Source organism: Alexandromys fortis, unplaced genomic scaffold (genome assembly GCF_014885135.2).
Source record: "Alexandromys fortis isolate MF-2015 unplaced genomic scaffold, M_Fortis_MF-2015_v1.1 scaffold_107, whole genome shotgun sequence".
NCBI classification, from domain to species: domain Eukaryota; kingdom Metazoa; phylum Chordata; class Mammalia; order Rodentia; family Cricetidae; genus Alexandromys; species Alexandromys fortis.
The window spans coordinates 3,596,378-3,621,277 of record NW_026067987.1 but is presented as its reverse complement, the minus strand read 5'-3'; the positions used below and the strand labels follow the sequence as shown (position 1 = coordinate 3,621,277).

Here is a 24,900-nt window from a genome sequence, read left to right as displayed (position 1 = left end):
CTTTATATTGACTGTATATACTATATACTAATATTCTGGTCTTTATAGAGGGAGCTAAATAATTTTAGTAATGAAAGTTCATAATTATGTAACACCGCAAAGAACATTTTTGGACAGGCTGATTCAGACTTTCCACCAAAGCATCACACGGGCCTAAAAGACAAGCTCTTCACACACTGCTAGCACATTGTTCTCTATGGCTTTGCTTTTCTGATGAAGTCTGTCCTTAAGAAAGAAGCTCCATCGTGGATGACACAGAACAGAGAAAATGCTCTCTGGCTTTCCTGTCTGGTTGGTAGGTTTGTCCTTTTCCACACATGCACACATTTACTTCCAACTCCACCCTGGAAGATGCTGTATAAATGAGTCATAGTGAACATACTTTCTTGAGGTGTTTTTGAACAAGTCCTTTCATGACATGCTGTACATATTTACTTTGAATGACTGTGAATTTTAAAGGTGGATTTAGGAAGCCAATAAAATGGCTGGAATTCATGTCTCTTCTCCATCTTTAATTTAGAGCAACAGAACTGAGTCCAAATGTGAGAGGAATAGAACCTAGGAGCCATCTCACTTACCCGGGAAGCAGCCCAGAGAAGTGTGGCTAACAGACTCTGAGTGGGATGCTATTCTTTGTCTTCCTGAACCGACTTGCAGCATCACAGCGCAGTTCCTATCTAGCCATGTTTTTCCTATTGTCATTTTTGTGAGCTCTCTGTTTTAGAATTGTGTATTGCCTGGAACCCTGAGAGGATGAAATCATATTTGCAGATTCAGGGTAATGGATTGAATCTACTTGCATGGCTTTTGATCTTTAGTTTAAGATGACGAGTGTAAGATGTTTTCTCTTAACTGCTGTTATGAAGAACAGAATGCTTCCTTAAACTGATTGAGGACAGCTCCCAAGCTCCACTAAGGAAAAATAATGAAACCATTAATTAGTTAAAAAAAATTATGTTCCTTCTTTTGTTTTTTTTGTTTGCCTTTTTTTTTTTTCTGATACAGAGTTTTTCTGTATCTTTGGAGCCTGTCCTGGAATTAGCTCTTGTAGACTAGGCTGGTCTCGAACTGAAAAAGATCCACCTGCCTCTGCCTCCCCAGTGTTGGGATTAAAGGCGTGCACCACCACCCAGCCCAAATTATATTCTTATCTCTCTCATTTTGCCCTTTGCTATTCAGTCAACCCTGTATGATTGCCTCTGTTCTCAATTTTATAATGAAATTGGTGACTTGGTACCTGAGAAAAGAGACAGTCAGGTTTAGAAGGATTGTTTATGCAATAAAGCTCTTACCTCTGTGCTCAAAGCTGGAGACGTTGTCACATCTTGTAGTCCCAGTGATGGTGAGATGGGGACAGGCAGGTGGACTCTTGGAGCTCATTGGCCAGCTAGCCTAGCCTACCTGGAGAAGTTTAGGCCCCTGAGAACACTGCCTGAAACAAAAAGCTGGAAGATGCTCAAAAGAGGGCATTAGATGTTGTCCTCTGGTCTCGGCACTTGTGCACCCCTTACACACATAAGTGCACATCCACTGAGCTGTGCATGCATGCACGGACACACACACACACACACGCCATCTAGGAGAGAAAATTCATGATTACTATTTTATAGAAGAGCAGATATTGTGATTATGAAATGAAAGCTTTGGATATTTCTGGATCGATGGCACCAACAAGTAAACGTCTGATATGGTGGCATACATCTTTAATTTCAGCATTCAGAAGGCAGAGGCAGGGGGATATCTGTGATTTTGAGACCAGCCTGATCTACAGATCTATAGAGAGTTCCAGTCCATCCACAGCTACCTGGTAAGACTGCATTTTAGAAGTAACAACAAAAATATTGTAGTGTGTTATTATATGATCTGAGATCAAATAGATCATGGAATTGTGAACTGTGTGTGTGTGTGTACATACATACATGCACACACGTGTATATATACTACGGGGAAACTGTACCCATAAATTCTCAACAATATGGCCACTTAAACAAGAGTTAAACAGTTATAATAACACTTAACCATCAATATGGATGGGGGTGTAATGAGGAGCTGTGGGCAGGCCTGTTTTCGTCCCATCTGGGCTCCTGTACACCTGGCTAGCTTATGCCCCGAAATAATAACACACAAATTATATTCATTTAAACACTGCTTGGCCCATTAGCTTTAGCCTCTTACTGGCTAACTCTCCCATCTTGATTAACCCATTTTTTTGTCTCTTAATACTTTGTTTGGATTTTTTTATTTTTTAATTAATTTATTTATTTATTTATTTATTAAAGATTTCTGTCTCTTCCCCACCGCCACCTCCCATCCCCTCCCAATCAAGTCCCCCTCCCTCGCCAGCCCAAAGAGCCATCAGGGTTCCCTGCCCTGTGGGAAGTCCAAGGACCACCCAACTCCATCCAGGTCTAGTAAGGTGAGCATCCAAACTGCCTAGGCTCCCACAAAGCCAATACATGCAGTAGAATCAAAAACCCATTGCCATTGTTCTTGATGTCTCAGTAGTCCTCATTGTCCGCTATGTTCAGTGAGACCGGTTTTAACCCAGGCATTTTCAGACCCAGGTCAGCTGGCCTTGGTGAGTTCCCGATAGAACATCCCCATTGTCTCAGTGTGTGGGTGCACCCCTCGCGGTCCTGAGTTCCTTGCTCGTGCTCTCTCTCCTTCTTCTCATGATTTGGACCTTGAGATTTCGGTCTGGTGCTCCAATGTGTGTCTCTGTCTCTGTCTCCTTTCATCGCCTGATGAAGGTTAATATTCAGGTGGATGACTATATGGTTTTTTTTTTGGGTTCTCCTTCTTATTTAGCTTCTCTAAGATCAAGAATTATAGGCTCAATGTCCTTTGTTTATGGCTAGAAACCAAATATGAGTGAGTACATCCCATGTTCCTCTTTTTGGGTCTGGCTTACCTCACTCAGGATAGTGTTTTCTATTTCCATCCATTTGCCTACAAATTCAAGAAGTCCTTGTTTTTTACTGCTGAGTAGTACTCTAATATGTATATATTCCATACTTTCTTCATCCATTCTTCAATTGAAGGGCATCTAGGTTGTTTCCAGGTTCTGGCTATTACAAACAGTGCTGCTATGAACATAGTAGAGCATATACTTTTGTTGTATGATAAGGCCTCTCTTGGGTATATTCCCAAGAGTGGTATTGTTGGGTCCAGGGGTAGGTTGATCCCGAATTTCCTGAGAAACCTCCACACTGCTTTCCAAAGTGGTTGCACAAGTTTGCATTCCCACCAGCAATGGATGAGTGTACCCCTTTCTCCACAACCTCTCCAGCAAAGGCTATCATTGGTGTTTTTTATTTTAGCCATTCTGACAGGTGTAAGATGGTATCTTAAAGTTGTCTTGATTTGCATTTCCCTGATCACTAAGGAAGTTGAGCATGACTTTAAGTGTCTTTTGGCCATTTGAACTTATTCTATCGAGAGTTCTCTGTTCAGCTCAGTGCCCCATTTTATAATTGGGTTGATTAGCCTTTTATGGTCTAGTTTCTTGAGTTCTTTATATATTTTGGAGATCAGACCTTTTGATTAACCCATTTCTAATAATCTGTGTAGCACCATGTGGTGGTGGCTTACCGGGAAGGATCTTAACCTGTGTTCATCTTGGAGAGGAGAGCTATATTGTCTGCCTTACTTCCCTTCTTCCTCCCAGCATTCTGTTCTGTCTTCCCCACCTACCTATGTTCTGACCTATCAGGCCAAGCAGTTTTCTTTATTACTTAACCAATGAGAGTAACACATAGACTGATGACCCTCCTCCATCATGGGGGAAATCTTACAGAAACTCACTCCTAGATAAAGACTTGTAGACAATTAACAACTCATTAAAAGAGGGATAATTAGTTTTCTCCTAGGATGAGCCCTCCATTTTATTATTTAGTATCAAGTGGCAGGTATTAAAACATATAAATAGGGGCAACACAAATGGAATTAGCAGGTTTCATATATACATATATATATATATATATGTAACAATAGTTATTAAAGGAAAAGAGACTGTGGATTTGAGAGAGTTCTGAGGGAGATGTAGAAGGGGAAGGCTGGAGGAAGGGGAGGGGAGAGAGGGAATGATATAATACATATATGAAATTTAAAAATTCTCTACAGACAAGATTCACAGCCTTCACGAAATTTGGACTACACGGTGTAGAAATGTAGAGCTTCGCACTTAGCCTAAGAAAGGACTTGAGGAATGGGAAGTGTGGCGAGGACAAGCTCCAACTCTTAGCACAAAACTAAAAGAAAATAAAAAAAACCCCACTGTGTTAAAAATTTTAAAATGAATCCATGTGACTTTGGGCCCAAAATGTTATTTATCCGAGAATGAAGATGTTGGAATAAAACTGGTTTTGAGGTTCTTTCTGGACTGAACTTTATAGTTCTGTGGCTTAGAGGTTTTTTTTTTTTTTTTAGACCAATTCAATACAACGAATTCTGTGAAATGTGATACCAAGAAGTCGAATTTGCTAAGGGAAGTGCTGTCACCTCGCTTGGCTGGAGAGTCAAGCTACAGTTCTACAGTTGTCAGAGGTGAAGGATGCTGGACAACTAACACATCATTTGAAGGGCAACTGAGGTGGTGGTTCTTGAAGCAATGGTCAAACAAACAGGGAGGTGAGCTGTAGTTTGTTACCCCAACAGACAAGCAGGCCAGAGCTCTGGGAGGAATTTTATAGCGATGCTTTCCAAACGTCTGTACGACAATAAGAAAAATGACTTTTTGGTCAGCCTGGAGAGGTTGAGTCAAGGCCAGCCTGGACCATATAATAAAGAGTTCCAGGACAGTCTGGGCTACAGCACAGGACTTCTGAAGGGGAGGGTGAAGAAACTTTATAATGAGTGCAGTGCTAGTAATAAGCTGGTTTGTGAGATAAAACTTCTCGAAGAAACGTTGTAAACCATCATTGGGTGGATGGTCCCTGGGATGCAAAGTTGCTTCCATCCATTGCTTTTCCTGAGCTCAGTTCCTACTGTCAGACATTACTAACTTTTATGACAAACTAGCTTTAATGTATCTGACATACACTCTTATAGTTACCCAATGCAAACAGTTTTGTTCAGTTTTGAACCAAGAACAACAGCCATGCTCTGGAGGTCTTCACCAACTCTTCCTGAACCTGGCTGCCTTGTCGTTCACAGAATGCCCTCATACACCCCTTTCATAGTCTGTTCTCTCTTGGCATTTGCTTGTGAGAATCAGAACTCTCACAGTAATAAAGATGCAGGACCCCACTCTTTCCTCTACAGCTTTGGAACGGTCTGTGCTCTTTCTGCAGACAATCTCTTACTGTTTGTAGGTGTATGGTTGAACTAAATTGGAAGTTTTCCATTTTCCCCTTTGTAATGACAGAGTGGAGATAGTTCAGTGTCTATAAAATGATCTATTGTTTTAGGGCAAGTGTAACAATTTAGAATTGAAGTTTTCAGACTACATATAGAGGAATATTTGCTATCATTTAGTAAATCCGCACTGGTGTATGCATGATCATTATGTGTAGATGGGGCTATTGATGGACTAGGGGGAGGAGTTGCATGTACAAAGTCCAGCTCAAACACCTGGCCAGGCAAGTCTGTCTGCTCTCTGGTTTTGATCTCAGCCCCTCTTCTGTGGCCTCGGTTAGTTTTTCTGTCACTGCATTGTCAGTCACCCCAAGCTAAGCATTTCCTGCCAGGTAGCTAAGAAACAGGAAACACCATATGCTTCCTGACTTGGGTGGTGGCACATGACCGAGGGGCAGCCAGGGAAAGCAAACACCTATCGCTGCATGGGATTTGCTGACCTGGTCAATGAGATTGTGTTTTTCAGCAGGATGACCCAGTCACGAGTCAAATTTCTGTCTCCACTCAACTAGTGACTACGGGGAATGCACTGTAGCATCTTTTCTGGAACCTGATTTAATAAGTCAGAAGAGACAAACACAGGTTTATTCAGGGAAGAGAAAGGTACACCTTGCATAGCAGCAAAGGGATATGCAAACATTCTTTTTTTTTTCTAAAGCTGGATGAGGCCAAGATTCTAGAGAGTTGTGGAAAATTGTAAAGCTGTGTTTTTGTTTTTCTTTTGTTTTTGATTTTTTTTTTCAATTTATAGAAGTGTTTATTGGGGCTTATAGTTACAGAAGAATAAGAATTCCAATGTTGGCAGCTTTAGCTTTTTTCCCCAGGTTTTAGTTCTTGACTAAAAATTTGATTGCTTCAGCTCCAAGTCCCCATCCCCGACTTCTCTTATTTCCATTTTCTTTCAAGGCCCTGAAACCATGCAAAGAACGGGCAGGAACGTAGCAGGCATGGCTGCTAGAGCAGCAAACTAAGATCTCACTTCTTGACTTGAAGGCAGAGCAGAGAGAGAGCAGCTGGAAATAGCATGTCTTTAGACCCTAAGGCCACCTCCAGTGACACACTTTTCCAACAAGAGGGCACAGCCTCAGTCTTCCCACCAACTGCAGAATAAGTGTTCAAATACTTAAGCCTATGGAGAACATTTCCACTAAATCAAACCACTACACGATGTCTTACTCTATTTTGCTATTTAATCCCCACTGCCAGTGGGTACCTAAAAATTTTGCTGCATTTAACTGATCAATTTGAAGCCGTGTTTTTGATAGAGAGGAGTGTGGTCATTTTAGTTAAAGGGAGGACTTACAGATTCAGCTTTGAGGCAAATAGAAATATTTATGAATAGGAGCCATGAACTTAGATAGATACTAGGCTCCTAAATAGTACATAAATTTACAGATTTTATATGACTATAAGAAAAGACATTTAAATTATTTTAATACAGATTTCTCTTAAGGGAACAGAAGAGAGTCTTGATTTCTGTAGCCTCCCCAGGACAGCTCTCTGCCACTTCTCCTGCTGGTACCCACTTGTGAGGATGAGGCAGTGTTAAGATTGTGAAACAAGAAGTCTTGTTTCCAGGTGATGGACCGTACAATGTAGACATTGAAAATGGGGGACTGGGATGAAAGGTGAATCTGAACAACCATGTCCTCTGCTAGTCAAGCCACGTGGGCGAAGTTAGTCAATCATGTCAAGTTCCAGTTTCTTTGTGTGCTAAATGGGGGTAAATATTAGCGCCTACCGTGAAGGGTTTCTGCCAGAACTAAATGGGTGCGGCTTGGGCACACTGTTAGGAACATTCTATGCTGGCCCATGTTCAAAAAGACTGATTGGATGGCTTACTGAGAAATCCCAGTACAACACTCTGATTATGACTAAATTGTTCACAAATGGGCTGATTATGACTACCTAAAGTTCTTCATTAAATTAGCAACTTTGATGGCTTAATCCCAATTCATGGTTGGTGTAATTAGCTTTTAGCACAGAACAGTGTATAGTTCTGGCAGGGGAATCAGAAAGACAAAACTATTCGGTGCATTCTGAATTAGGAACAAGACCTTCTGCAGTTGTTTGAGGATTGAGAAACATAGGTAAGTGCTTCTAGAATAGAGAATCAGTGCTTAGAAAATAGACTTTTCTATTTTGTCAACAGTTACTAGTTTTTTTTTTAATAATGATAACTGATATAAAAGATAAAATAAGTGTGTGGGGGTGGATGAATGTTCCACGTTAGATTGTGAGCTAAACCTAAAGTCTAAATCAAAAAGTTGTTAGACAATTAAAACTCCTGTAAGTACGACCGGTTTAAAAATAGACAGGGAGTGTTTAACAGTATTTGAATTTAAAGTCAATGAAGTTATCCGTGTTCACTTTAGGGTTCACAGATTTTTTTTTTCTGGTGTTTTATTTTTTTTTATCATATAAAAATGAAATTGACAGGATAGAAAATCAAAATAACGCTATTCTCTGTAACTGAGGTTAACCCTTAAGCAAGGATCGCCCCCGCCCGGGTACCCACTCTTTGGCTAATGTTTCATTGACCTCTATAAGGCTGGTGTTTTTAGAATACCAATGAAATGATGACTCTGAACTCTCAAAGATGATTTCGACTGGCGCAGAAAACATGAAGAACTCATTTGACGTAAGCCTTCGTGCCTGCCTGGCTAACTTGCAAGCCCCATTCCACTGAACAGTTGGAAACTGGCTTACTCCTGAAGACTTTTCTACAAAGAATTTCCATATGCTTGAGTTTTCAGGCTCATTCACTGTTCAGAAGAATTTATTAAGCGTGTATCCTGTACTGTGTGCTGGCGATACTGCTGTCACTGCTGGTCCCCATCCTTTTTAGCTTAATGAGCCAGAAATAAGATGTGGTTAAGCTTATTCAAGAATATACTTCATTCTGACATATTTCTTTAGATACACGGGCAAACGGATGCCCTGACAGTTTTGTTTCTATTAAATTAGGAATTTTGTGCTCAGGCTAATATGAAGTTCCATAGGTCAAAAATATTTCTGGTGGGTGGAAAGAGAGCTCAATGGGTAATATCACTTGCTGTGCAAACACAAAGACCTGAGTTCAGATCCTAGTACCTACAGAAAAGAACAAAATTGGTTACTGGGCTACCTCAAGGTTCAGCAAGAGATCCTGTCTCTAAGAAATACAGGAAAGGGTGATAGGACAGGACAGCCGGCAGTCCTCTCTGGCCTCCTTGTGCAAGCACAGGTGTCTGTACCTGCACACACTTATGGGCATGCACCATACACATTACACTAAAATTAACATGCGCACACACATGCATGCATGCACGTGCACACACACACATTCCTTTAATGTAAGTTAAACTCTCAAGGCGTTCATTTGCTCCTCTCTCTCTCTCTCTCTCTCTCTCTCTCTCTCTCTCTCTCTCTGTGTGTGTGTGTGTGTGTGTGTTGTAAGCTATTTATCAGCTACACTGTTTCAATTAGAGCTATTTTCTCTGTTAAGCCCCAGAATAATAAGCAATTTCTTAATCCCTGTGCTGTAGCATAATTACTTAGTTTTCCATTTTATTTTGATTCTTTAAAGCTAATTTAACATCAAAATTAATGAAAAAAAAAACACATTGAGTAGAAGGCCAGTTTTGTTTCTGCTGGGAAGAAGTGATTAATCTTTTACTTCCTGCTTCTCCACCTACATTCTTTCAAAAGCACAAATAATTTTCCTGTCAGAAACCTCCTAAATCTCATAAAATTCACAATATACACTGACAAGATGCAGGAAACTGGCTCAGTCCCAGAAAGTGGGTGACATGTTTATATGCTCAAATTCACAGCTTCTTTTATTTTTGTTTCTTCTACTCTTTTTGATTTAAAGTCTGTTTTGAGTAGCGGTATATGCAGTCTTCTTATTAAAGGCCCCAATAGAATGTCAATTCCTGGCAAATACTTGCACCATTATAGCAGGGCACAGTGGCCTTTGAATTATTGGCTGTCTTAACACCTTTCAATGAAGCATTGTTCTTGTCCTCTGGGATAAGGTAGAGGAGATGGTGAGGAGGGAAGGCAAGGAGAGTGCTCTGGGAATTGTCAAATGCTATTGTTTCCAACGTGGGAGTTGGGAGTTTGTTTACAGGTGAGTGACATAATGTAACGAAGAAAGCACAGAATTAAAAGCTAAAAGCAATACCTGGCGTTCCAGTCAGTGGGAAATTGACACACGTAGCTGCCCTTCCTTCTGTTCTTATAGCTTCTGCGTCCCACTGGGTGACCCTCCATGCCACAGGAACTATCCTCCCCCCTACCTCAGAAATGCATTGCTTCCTCTTCCTCCTCCTCCTTCCCTTCTGCTCTCCAATCAACCCTCCTCTTTCTCTCCATCTTCCTTCTCCTTCTTCCTCCTTTTACCTCTCTCTCTCTCTCTCTCTCTCTCTCTCTCTCTCTCTCTCTCTCTCTCTCTCCACACACACACACACATTGTAAAGACTGACCATATACCAAAGTTAAACTCACCTAGGTATGAACACACATAAAACCCACCGAAACACACACACACATTTTCCAGCATTATCCTTTACATGATTAGCATATATTAAATAAGGTAATGCAAGGTTAGAAAAACAAAAATACCTTATGTTCGTGTGTGTGTGTGTGTGTGTGTGTGCGTGTGTAAGCTAGTCTCCTTTAAATATACATGTCCTGGTAGCGGTAGACACAGTAAAGGCCAGGAGACTAGAAGCAGCCCAGGGGACTATGTAAAAAGGAAGATTTAAGAAAGTGAGGGGAAGCTTCTTCTTCTTCTTCTAGAAAACACCAAATGGCGGATGACGCCGGTGCAGCGGGAGGGTCCGGAGGACCCGGGGGCCCAGGATTAGGAGGCCGTGGCGGCTTCCACGGAGGATTCGGCAGTGGTCTGAGGGGCCGCGGCCGTGGTCGAGGCCGTGGCCGAGGGCAAGGCCGCGGGGCTCGCGGAGGTAAAGCTGAAGACAAGGAGTGGATTCCCGTCGCCAAGCTGGGCCGCCTGGTTAAGGACATGAAGATCAAGTCCCTAGAGGAGATCTACCTGTTCTCCCTGCCCATTAAGGAATCTGAGATTATTGACTTTTTCCTGGGAGCTTCCCTAAAGGATGAGGTTCTGAAGATCATGCCCGTGCAGAAGCAGACTAGGGCAGGCCAGCGGACCAGGTTCAAGGCTTTCGTTGCTATTGGGGACTACAACGGTCACGTAGGTCTCGGTGTCAAGTGCTCCAAGGAGGTAGCCACTGCCATCCGTGGGGCCATTATCTTGGCCAAGCTTTCCATTGTCCCTGTGCGGAGAGGCTACTGGGGGAACAAGATTGGCAAGCCCCACACTGTTCCTTGCAAAGTGACAGGTCGCTGTGGTTCTGTGCTGGTGCGTCTCATCCCTGCCCCCAGAGGCACTGGCATAGTCTTTGCTCCTGTCCCCAAGAAGCTACTGATGATGGCTGGCATCGATGACTGCTACACATCAGCCAGGGGCTGCACTGCCACCCTGGGCAACTTTGCCAAGGCCACCTTTGATGCCATCTCTAAGACCTACAGCTACCTGACCCCCGACCTCTGGAAAGAGACTGTGTTCACCAAGTCTCCTTATCAGGAATTCACTGACCATCTTGTGAAAAACCACACCAGAGTCTCTGTTCAGAGGACCCAGGCTCCAGCTGTGGCCACCACATAAGGGTTTTTATACAAGGAAAATAAAAGTGAATTAAGTCTGTTAAAAAAAAAAAAAAAGAAAGTGAGGGGAAGACAACAGAAGAAAATGAAAAGAGGAAGTGCTGGAGGTAAAAAGGTCCCCTGGTGAAATAGCGCGGGGTGCAGGGAGATGGATGGGGCCATAATTAAATATGTGTGGAGGCTCCATATGAAATTCCCGCTGACTTTTTACTCTACCCATTGCCTGGCCTTCCTTCTGTTCCTTTGACTTCTCTGTCTACTGGGTTACTACACATACTCAAAAATCCCATTCACCACTGCAGCCATCCTCCCAATACTCCCTGACTTCACCTGCACACAGAAGGTAAACAGTTAAGATTTATTCCGTGACTCATTTCTTTAGTTCTCGTTGTTTAATAACCCTTTGAGAGGGTGGAAGACAGTATTAAGACCCCACACAAGAAGAAACAGCAGAGCTAGCCTTATGTGGAATAGACCTCCATTGACTTGGGCTCCACGATTCCAGGTCCTCTTGCTTTTCTACTTCATATCAAGTCATTTTTTCTCATTAGTTCATCAGCCCATATTTTCCTTTTGATCTGTTACAGCTGTACATGTTTACCTTAGACTGTTCTTTTTTCCTTTCAGACAGAGTCCTGATATGTGGCTCTGGATGGCCTAGTCCTCAAGATGCCACCCAGCTTGGCCTTTACTCTGAATAATCCTCTTGCCTCAACATGTGCTTGTATGTGTGCATTTGTGTGTGGGTGTATTTGCATGTGTGCGTGTGTGTGCATGCGTGTGTGTGTGCTTGTGTGTGTGTGTAAGTGTGTGCGCATCCATGTGTGAATTTTTTAGGCAGGATCTTATTCTGTATCTCAGGATGGCCCAGAATTCACTTTACAGTAAAGATTTGCTTTGCATTCATGGCGGTCCCCCTTCCCTAGCTTCCAAAGCCTGAGATTGCCGACATCCCTCACCATGTTTAGAATACTGTATTTCTTTACGTTTTAATCTTAAATCTCCCATTCTCCAGATACCATACTTTCTCAATAAGGCTTGGATTTATCAAATTTCTGAATAAAAATTATCTCCACAGTGCAGCATATATCGACCAACATGCTTACAACGGACATAAAGCAAAAGTGACTTTAGTAAAAGAGGGTTCCGTCCCTGGTTTAACTCACTCTCCTTTGCCCCCGTCAGCCTCCTTTCCACCTCCTTAACATTTCCCTTCAGAACTTCCCTCCCTGACAGCGACTTTGGATTCCCGAATACACTTCTAATGAATAAGGCTTTTTATGAAAGAGATCCAAGACACCGGAAGCAATAGAAAGCCTTGAGATCAGATCACTCCACACGATTGCTCCTCCTGAGTGCAGGCAATTGCTCCAAGACAACAAACAAGAAGGCACGCCTCTGAGAGTAATCATCACGTGGTTGCCCTCGGTCAAAGACATCAGTCCTTCAGCGACTACATTTCCAGACTCGTGTGGCAGAAACAGTCCTGAGATAATGATCAGCTAGACTTGGGCCCTGACCCCAGTTCCCTGCTACGTCAGCTCTGCCTATCCTTGTTCCTTGTCTCTATTCCTCTTTTCTGCAAAACTGAACTTTCCTGTCAACCCCTCAAACACAGCTGGGGTCGTGGAGTCAGCAGAAGCGGAGCAATGTAGCCACAGTAGCAGGAGCAGTTCCCTGTCTTAGGGTCCTTAATTACACCCCAGAAAGGGATTTGAGGACGAATCTGGGTGAAGCAAGTATAGAAGATTAATAAGTAGAGATCAGAGAGAGAGTAAACGACTTGGGGTTTCAGCTCAGTTTTAGAGAGAGCTAGCTGCACGTGGGTGTCTTCACAGCGGCAGCGTACAGGATTCTGTGGGTTTCAGAGTTACATTGTTCAAAGGGTATAACTTACTACCATGTTTAAAGTTTAAGCGAAGCTTAAAAATTAAGTACAAACTATCTGCTGATTATTTAATTTTGAATTGTGAGGCGGTTTTCTGAGGCATGTTATTTAGGGTTTGCGCAAGGGGGAAAAGTGCTGACATGGCTAAACTCAGTCACAGACGTTCTTCTCGATTTGAGCACCCTTGCATGAGATGTCTTTAGAAAAGTGGGACTTGTCCCTATAGTAATTTAGATTTTTTTTTCCAGTTGTGTTGAGATTTCTGACCCTGCAGCAGGGTTCCCGAGGGAGGGTCTTTTCTCCTTTCGATGCCCTATGACCTTTTTACACGCCCCGTTCTCTGGAGCCTCTTTATCTGTCTCCGTCAGAACTTCTTTCGCTCATTTCTACGCTGCTTGCCTCTCTGACAGGGCTGGAGTGGGGGTGGTAGTGGGAGGGTAGGGGGGTACGGGAGTATGGGGGTGTCTGGACGGATGACAGCACTAGCTGTGGGGGGTTCAGGGCCAAGGGCTTTTGCCCTGAAATCCCATAATATTTTTTAAAATACGTTTTAAGGAGAGAATGGCAGTTTTCTGCAGACCCGTGTATTTTGGCTAATTCCTCATTAGCCTGTTGCCCATCTCACTAACAATATTGACTTACATGCAAGATAAAAGCATAGGAATTTTTTTCTTAAGGAAAAAAGAAATAAAAAATCCTATTTGCTTTCTTTTTTTTTTTTTTTTTTTTTTTTTTTTTTTTTTTTTTTTNTTTTTTTTGGTTTTTCGAGACAGGGTTTCTCTGTGGTTTTGGAGCCTGTCCTGGAACTAGCTCTTGTAGACCAGGCTGGTCTCGAACTCACAGAGATCCGCCTGCCTTTGTTTGCCTCCCGAGTGCTGGGATTAAAGGTGTGCGCCACCACTGCCTGGCCCTATTTGCTTTCTTTAACTTTGCAAAAGTAGACCTCAAAGTCTCATCGCAAGAGTCCAGTATGTGGTTCTCAGTGTATAGCAAGAGAATTTCTTTTATCCACAGCTAAGAGTGCCATTTAAATGAACTTTCCTTTAAAAAAATGGGGTGGGGGAGAGAAAGAAAAGAAAGCCAATTAAGCTTATTTTAAGTTTTCAAAATTTATTTCTTTTTTTAAAATAAATTTTTAACAGTCACAGATTAACAATATATTTCTGTTAAATAACCGGCTGAAACAGAGGTGATATTTATTTTTATGCAGGTATAGTTGATAGATTTAATTGAAATTTTCAAGATGATTTCATTAATGTTAAGAACACAGAGACATTATGAATACTCCATAGAAGTCACCCACATTAATAAGCCAAAGCACTGAAAATAAAAATATATTTGTTATATACACATATAAGAGTAATTTGTATGTATGCACATGCATTTTAAGACTAACAAAATATTATTTATTGGGTGACATGATTAGGCTCAAACTTAGCAACTACAAAATTATTAGGCAAATATGTTGATTCCTTGATCTCCTTTAGAGGTATAATATGGATAAAAGTATATTTCAATAAAAAGAATGAAATTTATGTATTTAACATGAAACCTATAGTTTGATTTTTGCTGCAATAATTCTCAATATTGGTTCAAATATCAGAGAAAGACTTTTCTTTGCAACAGATGGAAGACATTACAGAAAACCACAACTAATCAAAATGCAGAGGCATGGAACCCAGTTCCAACAGACGCATCTATAAAACATATCCACACTGACGGCTCAGGGAGCATTGCAGAGGAGGGGCAGAAAGTTGGTAAGTGCCAGAATATCAGGGAGTTTGCTATGGGGCTGTATCTCCTAGTAATGTCAATGGCTAGGCACACAGTCTCCCTACCGTGACTCCTAAACAGGAGCTGAACAAGGATGCCATCGATGGACAGGCTAAAGTGGATGCGTGAAAGCCCGGGAGACCTCAGCCCTACCCAAAGAACTATAGTAACTATGAAATGCTGACAGCAGGAAAAAGATTCTTCCTCATGGAAGAACACACCAAATGGTTATCCAATACCAAATGTTCAGCCTTGAAAACATGCATAGAAGTAACGCTATACAGACTGAGCAGGTTGTGTGTATGTATTTAGCAATGTATGCATATATATGCACATATATGTACATATACATATTTGCATCGCATGTAACAATGATTAATGAAATATGAGGCCATGAACTTGAAAAAGAGTAAGAAGCAGTATATGGGAAGGGGGCGACATAGTATAATTAAATTATGATGTCAAAATAGAAGGAATAATAAGAAAATGAGTATTCTATTTTCAACTACAATGTTAAAAAGTCTGTCCTTGTTTGTCTGTTTTGGGTTTTTCATGACAGGGTTTCTCTTTGTAACCCTGGCTGTCCTGTAACTAGTTCTGTAGACCAGGCTAGCCTCAAGCTCACAGAGATCTGCCTGCTTCTGTCTCGTGAGTGTTGGGATTAAATGTGTGCATTGCCAACTGCCTTGGTTTTTTATTTTTTGTCCTTGTCTTTTTGATACTGGTTAGATAAAAAAAAAAATCACCTAATTATCCTAAGTAAAAAGGCTGAAAACCACAACAAAATACTCAGTACTTCTCTCCAAGAAACCAGATTCTCTGCTACCATGGAAACGCAGACCTCTCAAAGGCTCAGATCATCTTCTGGAGCAAAGAAGCTGATTTCTGCGCAGAGTTCTTCCTTTTCCCATCAACTTCTCATGGTAGCTTGCCTCAGAGCTCTCCTGAACTGAGTCTCAGGATGGCTTCCAATGTGGCTAGATCCTCCTTCCCTTCCCAGGTCAACGATCAGTTGAAATATCCCAAAATTTCTTTTTGATTCGATTTTCCTAAAGATTTTTATTTCTTTTACATTCAATAATCTATCACTTGCATTAAAAACATTTCCCCTTAACCTTCATAAGAAATATTTAACAGAAGAAAATGTGATTTCTGAAAAACTTTCTAAGTGGGTTTGTTTTGGGGCCATTTTCTTCTTTTTTTTCTTTCTTCCTTCTTTCTTTCTTTCTTCTTTCTTCCTTCCTTCCTTCCTTCCTTCCTTCCTTCCTTCCTTTCTTTCTTTCTTTCTTTCTTTCTTTCTTTCTTTCTTTCTTTCTTTCTTTCTTATAGATTTCTGCCTCCTCCCCGCCACTGCCTCCCATTTCCCTCCCCCTCTCCCAACTAACTCCCCCTCCCTCAGCAGCTCGAGGGAGCAATCAGGGTTCCCTGCACTGTGGGAAGTCCAAGGACCACCCACCTCCTTCCAGGTCTAGTAAGGTGAGCATCCAAACTTCCTGGGCTCCCACAAAGCCAGAACGTGCAGTAGGATCAAAAACCCATTGCCATTGTTCTTGACTTCTCAGCAGCCCTCATTGTCCGCTATGTTCAGCGAGTCTGGTTTTATCCCATGCTTTTTTTAGACCCAGTCAGGCTGGCTTTGGTGAGTTCCCAATAGACCATCCCCATTGTCTCAGTGTGTGGGTGCACCCCTCGCGGCCATTTTCCTTAGCAAATATTAAGCAAACCTTACCTACTCATTTTGTGACAACACTCCTTTTGAAGGGCCAAACACCTTGCTGAGTGCTTCTCCTCTTAAGGCCCCCAGTATAAAAGTTGGAGGTGGAAACTTCCACAATGAACTGGTCTTTGTTTAATAAAGTTGACCAATTTTGAATTCATCATTTTAATGTTTTTTATTTCATACTGGAGAGTTTTTCATGCCAGTTGCTCTCTGGGGAGTAATCAGTGAGTTGTCCATGAATTTTTGTAGGGCGCCATCCACACAGAAGCCAATGCAGCTCTTGTAATATATAATCTTTCTGTTTTTAGATACGATGATAAACATCAAACTATCTTGTCTTTTGCTGTTTTGGACAGCGCCACGCAGTGCTAAAACAGGTGCTACTTTATGACAACTATTGGTGAAGTTTGTTTCTACATCAGTCTTGGCTGAGAAACTACTGTTTTCAAGGTGCTACAATCAAATATTATTGGCATTAAGAGACATGTCATCAGTACTTGGACACTCATCTGGCTGAGATGGAGAACCTCTTTAGCTTCTTGGATGGAATCCAGTTCTGGAATTTTCTAAATTACAATGACCTCAGTTATAGTCTCAGCAAGTACAGTGATCTGAGGTGCAAGGTGGGACCGGGGATGTTTGGGGGGGGGGGACAAACACGCCATCAGACAGAGCTTACATGGGAAGGAAGTTTATTGGGGAAGGGAGGGGTCTGAGAGGAAGAAAAGAAAGAGAGAGAGAGGAGAGAGAAAGACAGAGACAGAGGCCTGCCTCCTCAGAGAAAAGCAAAGAGAAGAAAGCGGGAGTGGGTGGGACTTGTCTCTTAAAGAGACCTTTGTATCCGGCACAGAATCAGGGCACTTCCTGCCATGCATGCAGGGGTGGCCTCTCTGCCTCTGCTGGGTCCCCCAAGGGGCAGGGCCAGGTTTGTGTTTGCCTGGACAATAAGAGCAAGGATGCAACTTATCCTTTCCTGAGCAGTAGATATACGTGACCAATCCCTATTTAACTTACTCTTTAAGCCTTTTCATTGGGTGTGGCTGTTTTGTCAAAAAAAAAAAAAAAAAAAAGCTCATTCTGCTTGTTTGAGTCTCAAACCTTTTTTCAAATAGGCAGCACCTTACCAGGGTGGTGGCACGTCCCTGTTAGCATCTGAAAGGTGGAAGCAGGAAGATCAGGAGTTCAAGGCCAGCCTTGGCTTCATAGTGAGTTCAAGGGCAGTCGGAACCCAAATAAATAGAAAAATACATACAGATATACATATAAACAGACACACCAGAACAATATTCAGCGTCTTTACTTGTGAAATGCGTGTGAGTTATACATCCTTTCAGTTTTGCTCATTCTGCCATGTATTTTCCACTGTGTGTGCATGGCAGAATAGGACAATGGGGTGGACTATTCCAGGCATGGGTAAGTAGCTTTCATTGCAAAGATGACCCTTTGGTTATTTTGCTGCCCTTGTACATTGGATTGACCCAGAGTATTGAAATTCTGCATCATTGAGCACAAAGTACCTGTCCATGGGCTGTGCTTAGGATCCTTCTCGCTCCTACACACAGTGTTCTATAAGCATATTGTGCTCTCAGACATATTTATGAAACACAAAACTAAACAGAAAGGATTAATACATCAGAAATATTAAAAAGAAATTGCCTAACTTAGCAAGGCTACCCAACTCATTTTTAACCTACTTGGTTCATTTTTTTGGGGGTTATTTGCCAAAGAATGAAAACACAAGGCCAGGCATGGAGGTACATGCCTTCCATCTCAACGCTGGGTAGGTCAAAGGCAGGTGGATCTCTTGAGTTCGAGGCCAGTTTGGTATTCATAGTGAGTTCCGGGCAAGCCAGAGCTATTCTGTGAGATTCCATCTCTAAACAGTAACAACAAAACAAAAGAAATCAAAGAAATCAACAAAACAGTGGGGGTGATATTCATCTTGGTGTGTGTGGGTATATACCTTAGACTGAAAATATTTTTTTATTGGGTATTATGCTGGTTGGGTCACTTGCATCCCTAGTTGTCTGGCTTATGTATAAAACGAGATAAGAAATGTATAGAAAAGTTTGACATTCACCCTATGTCCTCCTTTTATTTTGTGCAGAAAACTGGGTATTTAAGGGCTAAGAACAGATGTCCCCAGATGCCCAGGGTCCTGTGCACTGCTGTAAGGTGTGGGAAATGCTCTAACACAATTGCCAATAGGAACATCTATTCACAGGCCATCATGTAGCACAAGATGTGAAAAAAAATGATGTTTAATATCTTTTCAGTCACCCTTCCTCAGGGAAGCCCTCCTGACCTTTCACAGACCCTTTAGATGGCAGAACCTTTTATGAGACAATCTAATTCACTTCCATGGCTTCACTCCTTATCTTTCTGGACACGTACAATCCTCTCTTACAATCTCCGTGTGGACATTTCAGAACAGCAAACCCGGTGTGCCCAAACACAAATCCCCGACTGTGTCTATCTGCTTCCAAAAGGAAAATTATGAGCCCCTTCCAGGGTTGTCAGTCCCAGGAAATGATAACAATGTCCATAAACTGTGCATATAAAAAAATCTAGGATACTGTTTCTCAAGCTTCCTAATTCTGTGACCTTTTTAGTCCGGTTTCTTAAGTTGTAGTGACCCCCCTCCCAAACATAAAATTATTTCTGTTGCTACTTCACAACTGTAACTTTGCTACTGTTATGAATTTATGCTGTGGGATAATACTCTTTTACATTGTAAAAATTTGTCATGTGTATTGGTTTAATAAATCACTGATTGATCAGTAGCCAGGCAAAGAAGTATAGTTGGGGTGACCAGACTAGGAGAATTCTGGGAAGAAGAAAGGCAGAGATGTAGCACAAGACAGATGCAGAGGAAATAAGATGAGAAGGCCTTACTGAGAAAATGTACAAAGCCACATGGATAAACATAGATGAGAATTATGAGTTAATGAATTGATTTGTTTTTTATTGATTTTATTGAGCTATACATTTTTCTCTGCTCCCCTCCCTTCCTCTCCCCTCCCCTTCAGCCCTCTCCCATGGTCCCTATGCTCCCAATTTACTCAGGAGATCTTGTCTTTTTCTACTTCTCATGTAGATTAGATCCATGTATGTCTCTCTTAGAGTCCTCATTGTTGTCTAGGTTCTCTGGGATTGTGATTTGTAGGCTGATTTTCTTTGCTTTATGTTTAAAAACTACTTATGAGTGAGAACATGTGATAATTGTCTTTCTGGGTCTGGGTTACCTCACTCAATATGATGTTTTCTAGTGTGAATTATGGACTAATTTAAGTTGTAAGAGCTAGTTAGTAATAAGCCTGAGAAACAGGTCAAATAGTTTATAATTAATATGAACCTCTGTGTGTTTATTTGTGACTGAATGGCTGTGGGACTGAGTGGGATGGAAACTCCATCCATAATCCTAATGCAAATACTGTGTTTTCCGATGGTCTTAGGTGACCCCTGTGAATAGGTCATTCAGTAACCCCAAATGGTCAAGAGCCAAAGGTTGAGAACTACTAACCTAGGAGTTGCTCTGCTCTGCTCTTAGGCTGTCTTTCTCCTGTGCTAGGCTGACTTACCCTCCTTTGCTCTCCCAGCATCAGCAATTGCAATTCCTGTCGCTTCTGTTTCCTGACCATCACTGAGGTGAGAGCCTGTCCTTCACTCTCCTGCCCACTCCTAGTCAAATTAGTCATCATTTTTTCAGACTTAACAGAGTCCCTGAGATGGGCTTCCTCACCTACCACAAAGTCAGTCCAATCCACTCTTCATTTTGTGCCAAGTAAATGATTCTGAAGATGCAAACTCTTACCAGGTGTCCTTTGTGAGTTTTCTCTGTTTGTTTGAACCGGTTACGAGAAGCTCCCTGCAGCTCAGGACTGCTGCACTGTTTCAGGGCACTCGCATCCCACTTTGATTCTGCCTTCATTTCCAAAGAAGCTACGAGTTTTTCATTGCCATATTCTTCATCCTAATTTCATTTATAGAAACTCTAAGGATCAAGTTGGCAGCATCATTGGCTGGATATTAGCTGCCCTTGAAGACCTGCGATCACTCTTGGGAACCTGGGGATACATTGAACCTCCAGCATTAACAAGTGGTAGAAATAACTGATGTGATGAACGTTTAAAAAATGAATAATTCGCCATTTTGCTCCATTCATGCTATGCTTCTCAAGTTTAGGAAAGGAATAAAATCACCACAATAATTACGTCTTAGCTATTTTTGTTAATCGAACTTTTCGCTACGATCAAATTTTTTAATATTTGAAACCTGTGTAACTACGCATTTTTTTACCATCTCATGCGTACATTTTATGTGATTAGGATGCAGTTCTGAAACTGCAGCAGTGAAGGAGCCAACAAAGTGGCATTAAAATTATTAAATTATTATCTGTAGCTTGAGTTTATTAATATGAGGATGTGATTTGTAAGAACACATAAAATAGTGATTTGAGGTAGCACTGTACCTGCTGAATATTGAATGCCTGCTAAGTATAGGAGGGCGTGGTTTTAAAACTACAAAAATAATACAAAGGTTGCTCTATGGTCTTATTTTTTTTCACATTATTGGAAGATATTTTGAAGACAGTATTTTCTGTAAAAAATACCTAAAAGCGCAATTTTAATAAATTTATCTGTCCAAATTACTGCTTATTTTGGGGGGGGGGTTTGGAGACAAACCAGCAGGGCTATGAACTTAGCACTTTCCTCCTGGGATTCAAGGGCACACGATTCAAATTGAGTCAGCATATCCATGTGTAAAGGGACTGTTCATCCAGAGGACACGGATGTTCATTTTGGCTTCAGTCCTTCCAGACTGGATACATATCAAGATTTCTTCTGTGTTGTTACTGTTAATTATTAGTTCTGGTAAAAATTAACGAATAGTGTTATTCTAGCTTGAAATCCCTCAGACTGACCACTCCTCTCAAAATAAAAGCTAGGATTTGAACATCAGTGATTTTAAGTAAGAAAACAAAAAACCAATTCCTAGGCTTGGGGAGATGAAAGCAGGTAGGAGAAATGGAACCATAGCCCCCCCCAAATCCTACTTAAATCCCAGGAAGGCATGTCAGCCTGCCTGTGATACTGTTTCTCAGAAGGTGGAGGCAGGAATGACCCAAAAAGGCTGGGTAGGTAGATTAGCCTAACCAGTGATATCTGTGTGAGATCAAGACACCCTGTCCTCAATAGATAGGGTGGGAAGCACCAAGGAAACCACACTGACATCAGCCTTGAGCCCCCAAAACGTTACTCTGTGCTGATTACTTTTCATTGTCAACTTGACACAATCGAGAATCATGCAGGAAGACAGCCTCCGTCAGGGATTGCCCACATCGGGGTGACTTGTGGGTATATCTGCGGGGGTTGTCTTGATTGTCTGGACTGATGTGGGAAGGCCCATCCTAAGTGTGGGTGGCACCTTCAGGTGGTGGCCCAGATAAAGGGATGTGGAAGAAGAAGAGCTTTTTGCCACTTTGCTTCCTTGAGTTTCTCTTTAGCTGTGAGTTCAACTATTCTTTTACTGCTGATTGGTTTGTTAGAAAGAGCTTCTTCAGTTTTCCACCGTAGTCTGAAGGCCAGTGGCTCCTCGGGAATCCTTACTGGGACCTCTGAGAAGACCAGCATCATATTCTGAACAACTACCAGCTTCTCAGGTTTTTTTTTTTTTGTCTGATCCAGGTATCATTAGACTAAACACACCACGTGAGCCAATCTAAGGAATTCTTCAGTGTGTCATGGTACTGGTTTTGCTCCTCTAGAGTACCCTCACAAGCTAGATTTTAGAAAAGCATAATTGCGTGTTCTTCAGAAAGGAATCTAAAATCAGAAGTGGAGAACAGGGTGGACTTTCAAGTCTTCTCTATATCTTTTAATCTCATCTTTCTACATGTTACAGATATAAGCTGCTGCCCTGCTAGGGCCCAACTACTTGCTGAGTGCCCAGATATAACCACATAAGTGGTGGAATCCTGTGGCCAGGACATCTGCCGGAGTGATAAAAAATTTGTTGTTAAGAGAAAAAGAACTCAGCAATCCTGTACACTGTGGAAACAGCCTCAAGACCTAAGGAGAAATAATGACATTTATCATCTAAACAAAAATTGTGGATCTGTGTTATCAGTGAATACACAGCAAGAAATATTAAAACAAGTTCTTCTGAGGGAAAGGAAGAGATACAGGTGGGGAACTCTGACCCCCCCAAAAGAAAGAGTATCAAGGGGAAACAAGTGGGAATAAAACCAAGTTTTTATTACTTTCATTCTTAATGGCCTATAACTTACAATAGTTTGTTAAAATGATAATAGCAACCATGTAATTGATTATATATGATTGCATGATTATACTTATAGCACTTACCTAAGCAGATAGGTAAGTGAAAGAGAATGGTATCAATGATATAATGGATGGGAACTAGGAATACATCATTATAAAGTATTTGTGCTATGGCAGCTATGTAATATTATTTGAAAGTGGCGTGGTTAGTTATAAGTCCATATTACAACCTTTACAAAGTGCAAAAAGAAGACTAACTGTTCTACTAAGATAGAAAATGGTGTAAAATTAAATGCTCAATTTAAACCTCAACAAGCAGAAAAGGAATAGACAACAAAGTGAGAGCAAAGAACTAGGTCCATGAATGAAATATGTCAGTAGGCAGGAAAGTCTTAATCTAGATGGATTGACAATCCCTTACCCTTCTGTAGTTTGAAAAATGTCAATTAAAAGATACGTGCCAGAGTGGAGAAACAGCCACACTGTCTGCTGTCTGTAGAGACTCCATCTGATATACAAAGACACATATAAGGTAAAAATAAAAAGATGGAGAAAGATTTCAAAATAAATCACATTAGCAACAGATCTTCCACAAGAGTAGATGTCAAAACAAGGAACCTTATTACACACTGGAAGGATCAGAATTCCGAGAGGACTTGGTGGCTGCACCCACATTAGCACTTGTTCTTTCTCTTTTGGGTTAGTTGTGTGGCTTTGGATAAGGCTGGTGAACTTTTGAGGCTCAGTTTATTAATTTGTACAGTGGTCAAGCCTTACCCACAGTATCGGGTACTGGTTGTAGGGGAAAGTTTGTATTTACACGTAGCAGATGTTTAAAGGGTCGGGTTCATTTTTGGAGTTCTCACATACTTTTTAGTTTTTCTCTAAGTCAAAGAATAAAAGTTTCTGGCAGAGCGAGGCCAAGTAAATGATGCAGTTTAGCAATGCCTTCCACTGTGAGAATCTTTCCATGTTGTGAGGTAAGTGTATCAGGGAAAACTCAAGGACCATAGGAATACTTTCAACTACCAGAAATCTCTCAATCTAGCTAGAGCAGTTAACTAAATCGATATTAACAAGGAAATCAAGTGATTCCCAAGGCAATGGTAGAGTAAGTATTTTTTTAATCCCAGCTAGTCATTCTAATTACTTTAGGTATTCCAGCCATCTTTCAACCATGTACATTATTAAAAGATAAATAAATATATTTGGTCTTGGAGAATCCAAAAGTAACGAGTGAAGGATTTATCTGATCAACTTGTCTTTGCTCATTCCCACATCAAAGCAGATATGACTGTCGAAGGCTCTGATTCTTATATAAAACAATAAGACTGTGTGTGTGTGTGTATGTGTGTGTGTGTGTGTGTGTGTGTGTGTAAGACCATCTACTGAATAGAGAATTCTGCCTTTGGGGAGGTTAAAACTTAATCTTTATGTTGAAAGACTTTCAAGTTTTTAAACTATGTACATAGAACAATAAGGTATTCATTTAAAAGGGCAGGCATTACTTTATTCTATGAACAAGGCTTAATAATGTTAGGCTACAGATTAAAAGGGAAATCTTTGAAGAGCGGCTTTGCTCCATGTAGTACACACAGTGCAAAGCAAGTCATCTTAACTGTACGAAGAAGACACATGTATCGAACAAACTTTCATTGTCTCTCTGTCTTTAGGCTAGGTAAGTTAGCAGAATGTTGTTTCATGAAGAGTGGCTGGTTTCTGCTCTGTTGAGAGGACACAGCAGCCAAAGCCTTTGCTTGGGCAACTGAGTTTGATCTAGGTTCTTCACTCAACAGGATTTAACCATCAAATGCAGTAAATAGTTGGTGAACTTAGGATTTAGACTTTCCATATGAGCGAAGAAAATAAAAGACCGGAAGTAAGATCTGCTCAAGTGGCAGGAGCAGTGGAGACGTAACTGAAATCACCCGCAGGGCAAGGGTCACACTCTACACCAGGGTCTGCTCCGAGCAACCCCCAAGTGCGAAGACTTTGCTTTTGCAAACAGACCAGATGCTAAGCCCTAAATGGTCCTGGGGCTGTTGATAGGAAGAGAGGCGCTACTCAATGAAGGTCGGGCCTTCACTGGAGAAATGAGGTAAAGTTGGTGACATGAGTGGCCAGGCCCAGAGCCACAATGTGCCTGAAAGAATGTGCCTGAAAGACTACAGATAGAAACGGAATTGTGTGGGGCTGAGTCATGGTGC

At 41.4% G+C, this 24,900-nt stretch overlaps 1 protein-coding gene across 7 annotated transcripts in view; it reads left to right on the top strand.

Moving 5' to 3' along the window:
* Positions 1-23,955, top strand: part of LOC126511971 (40S ribosomal protein S2-like) — an 89,497-nt gene extending 65,542 nt beyond the window's left edge. The window contains exons 2-4 of one of the 7 annotated variants that reach the window (XR_007594846.1): positions 4,429-4,629; positions 14,546-14,676; positions 22,317-23,955. Coding sequence is in view for 1 of the 7 variants with exons in the window: in XM_050159502.1 (XP_050015459.1) it covers positions 4,610-4,629; positions 10,141-11,032 (912 nt within the window). In the remaining 6 variants the exon portion in view is untranslated. Of the gene's footprint in view, positions 1-4,428; positions 4,630-10,140; positions 11,095-14,545; positions 15,446-22,316 lie in introns of those variants that run through there. The other 6 variants (XR_007594847.1, XR_007594848.1, XR_007594845.1 and 3 more) reach the window with 6 other exon arrangements.
* The last annotated feature ends 945 nt before the right edge of the window (positions 23,956-24,900 follow it).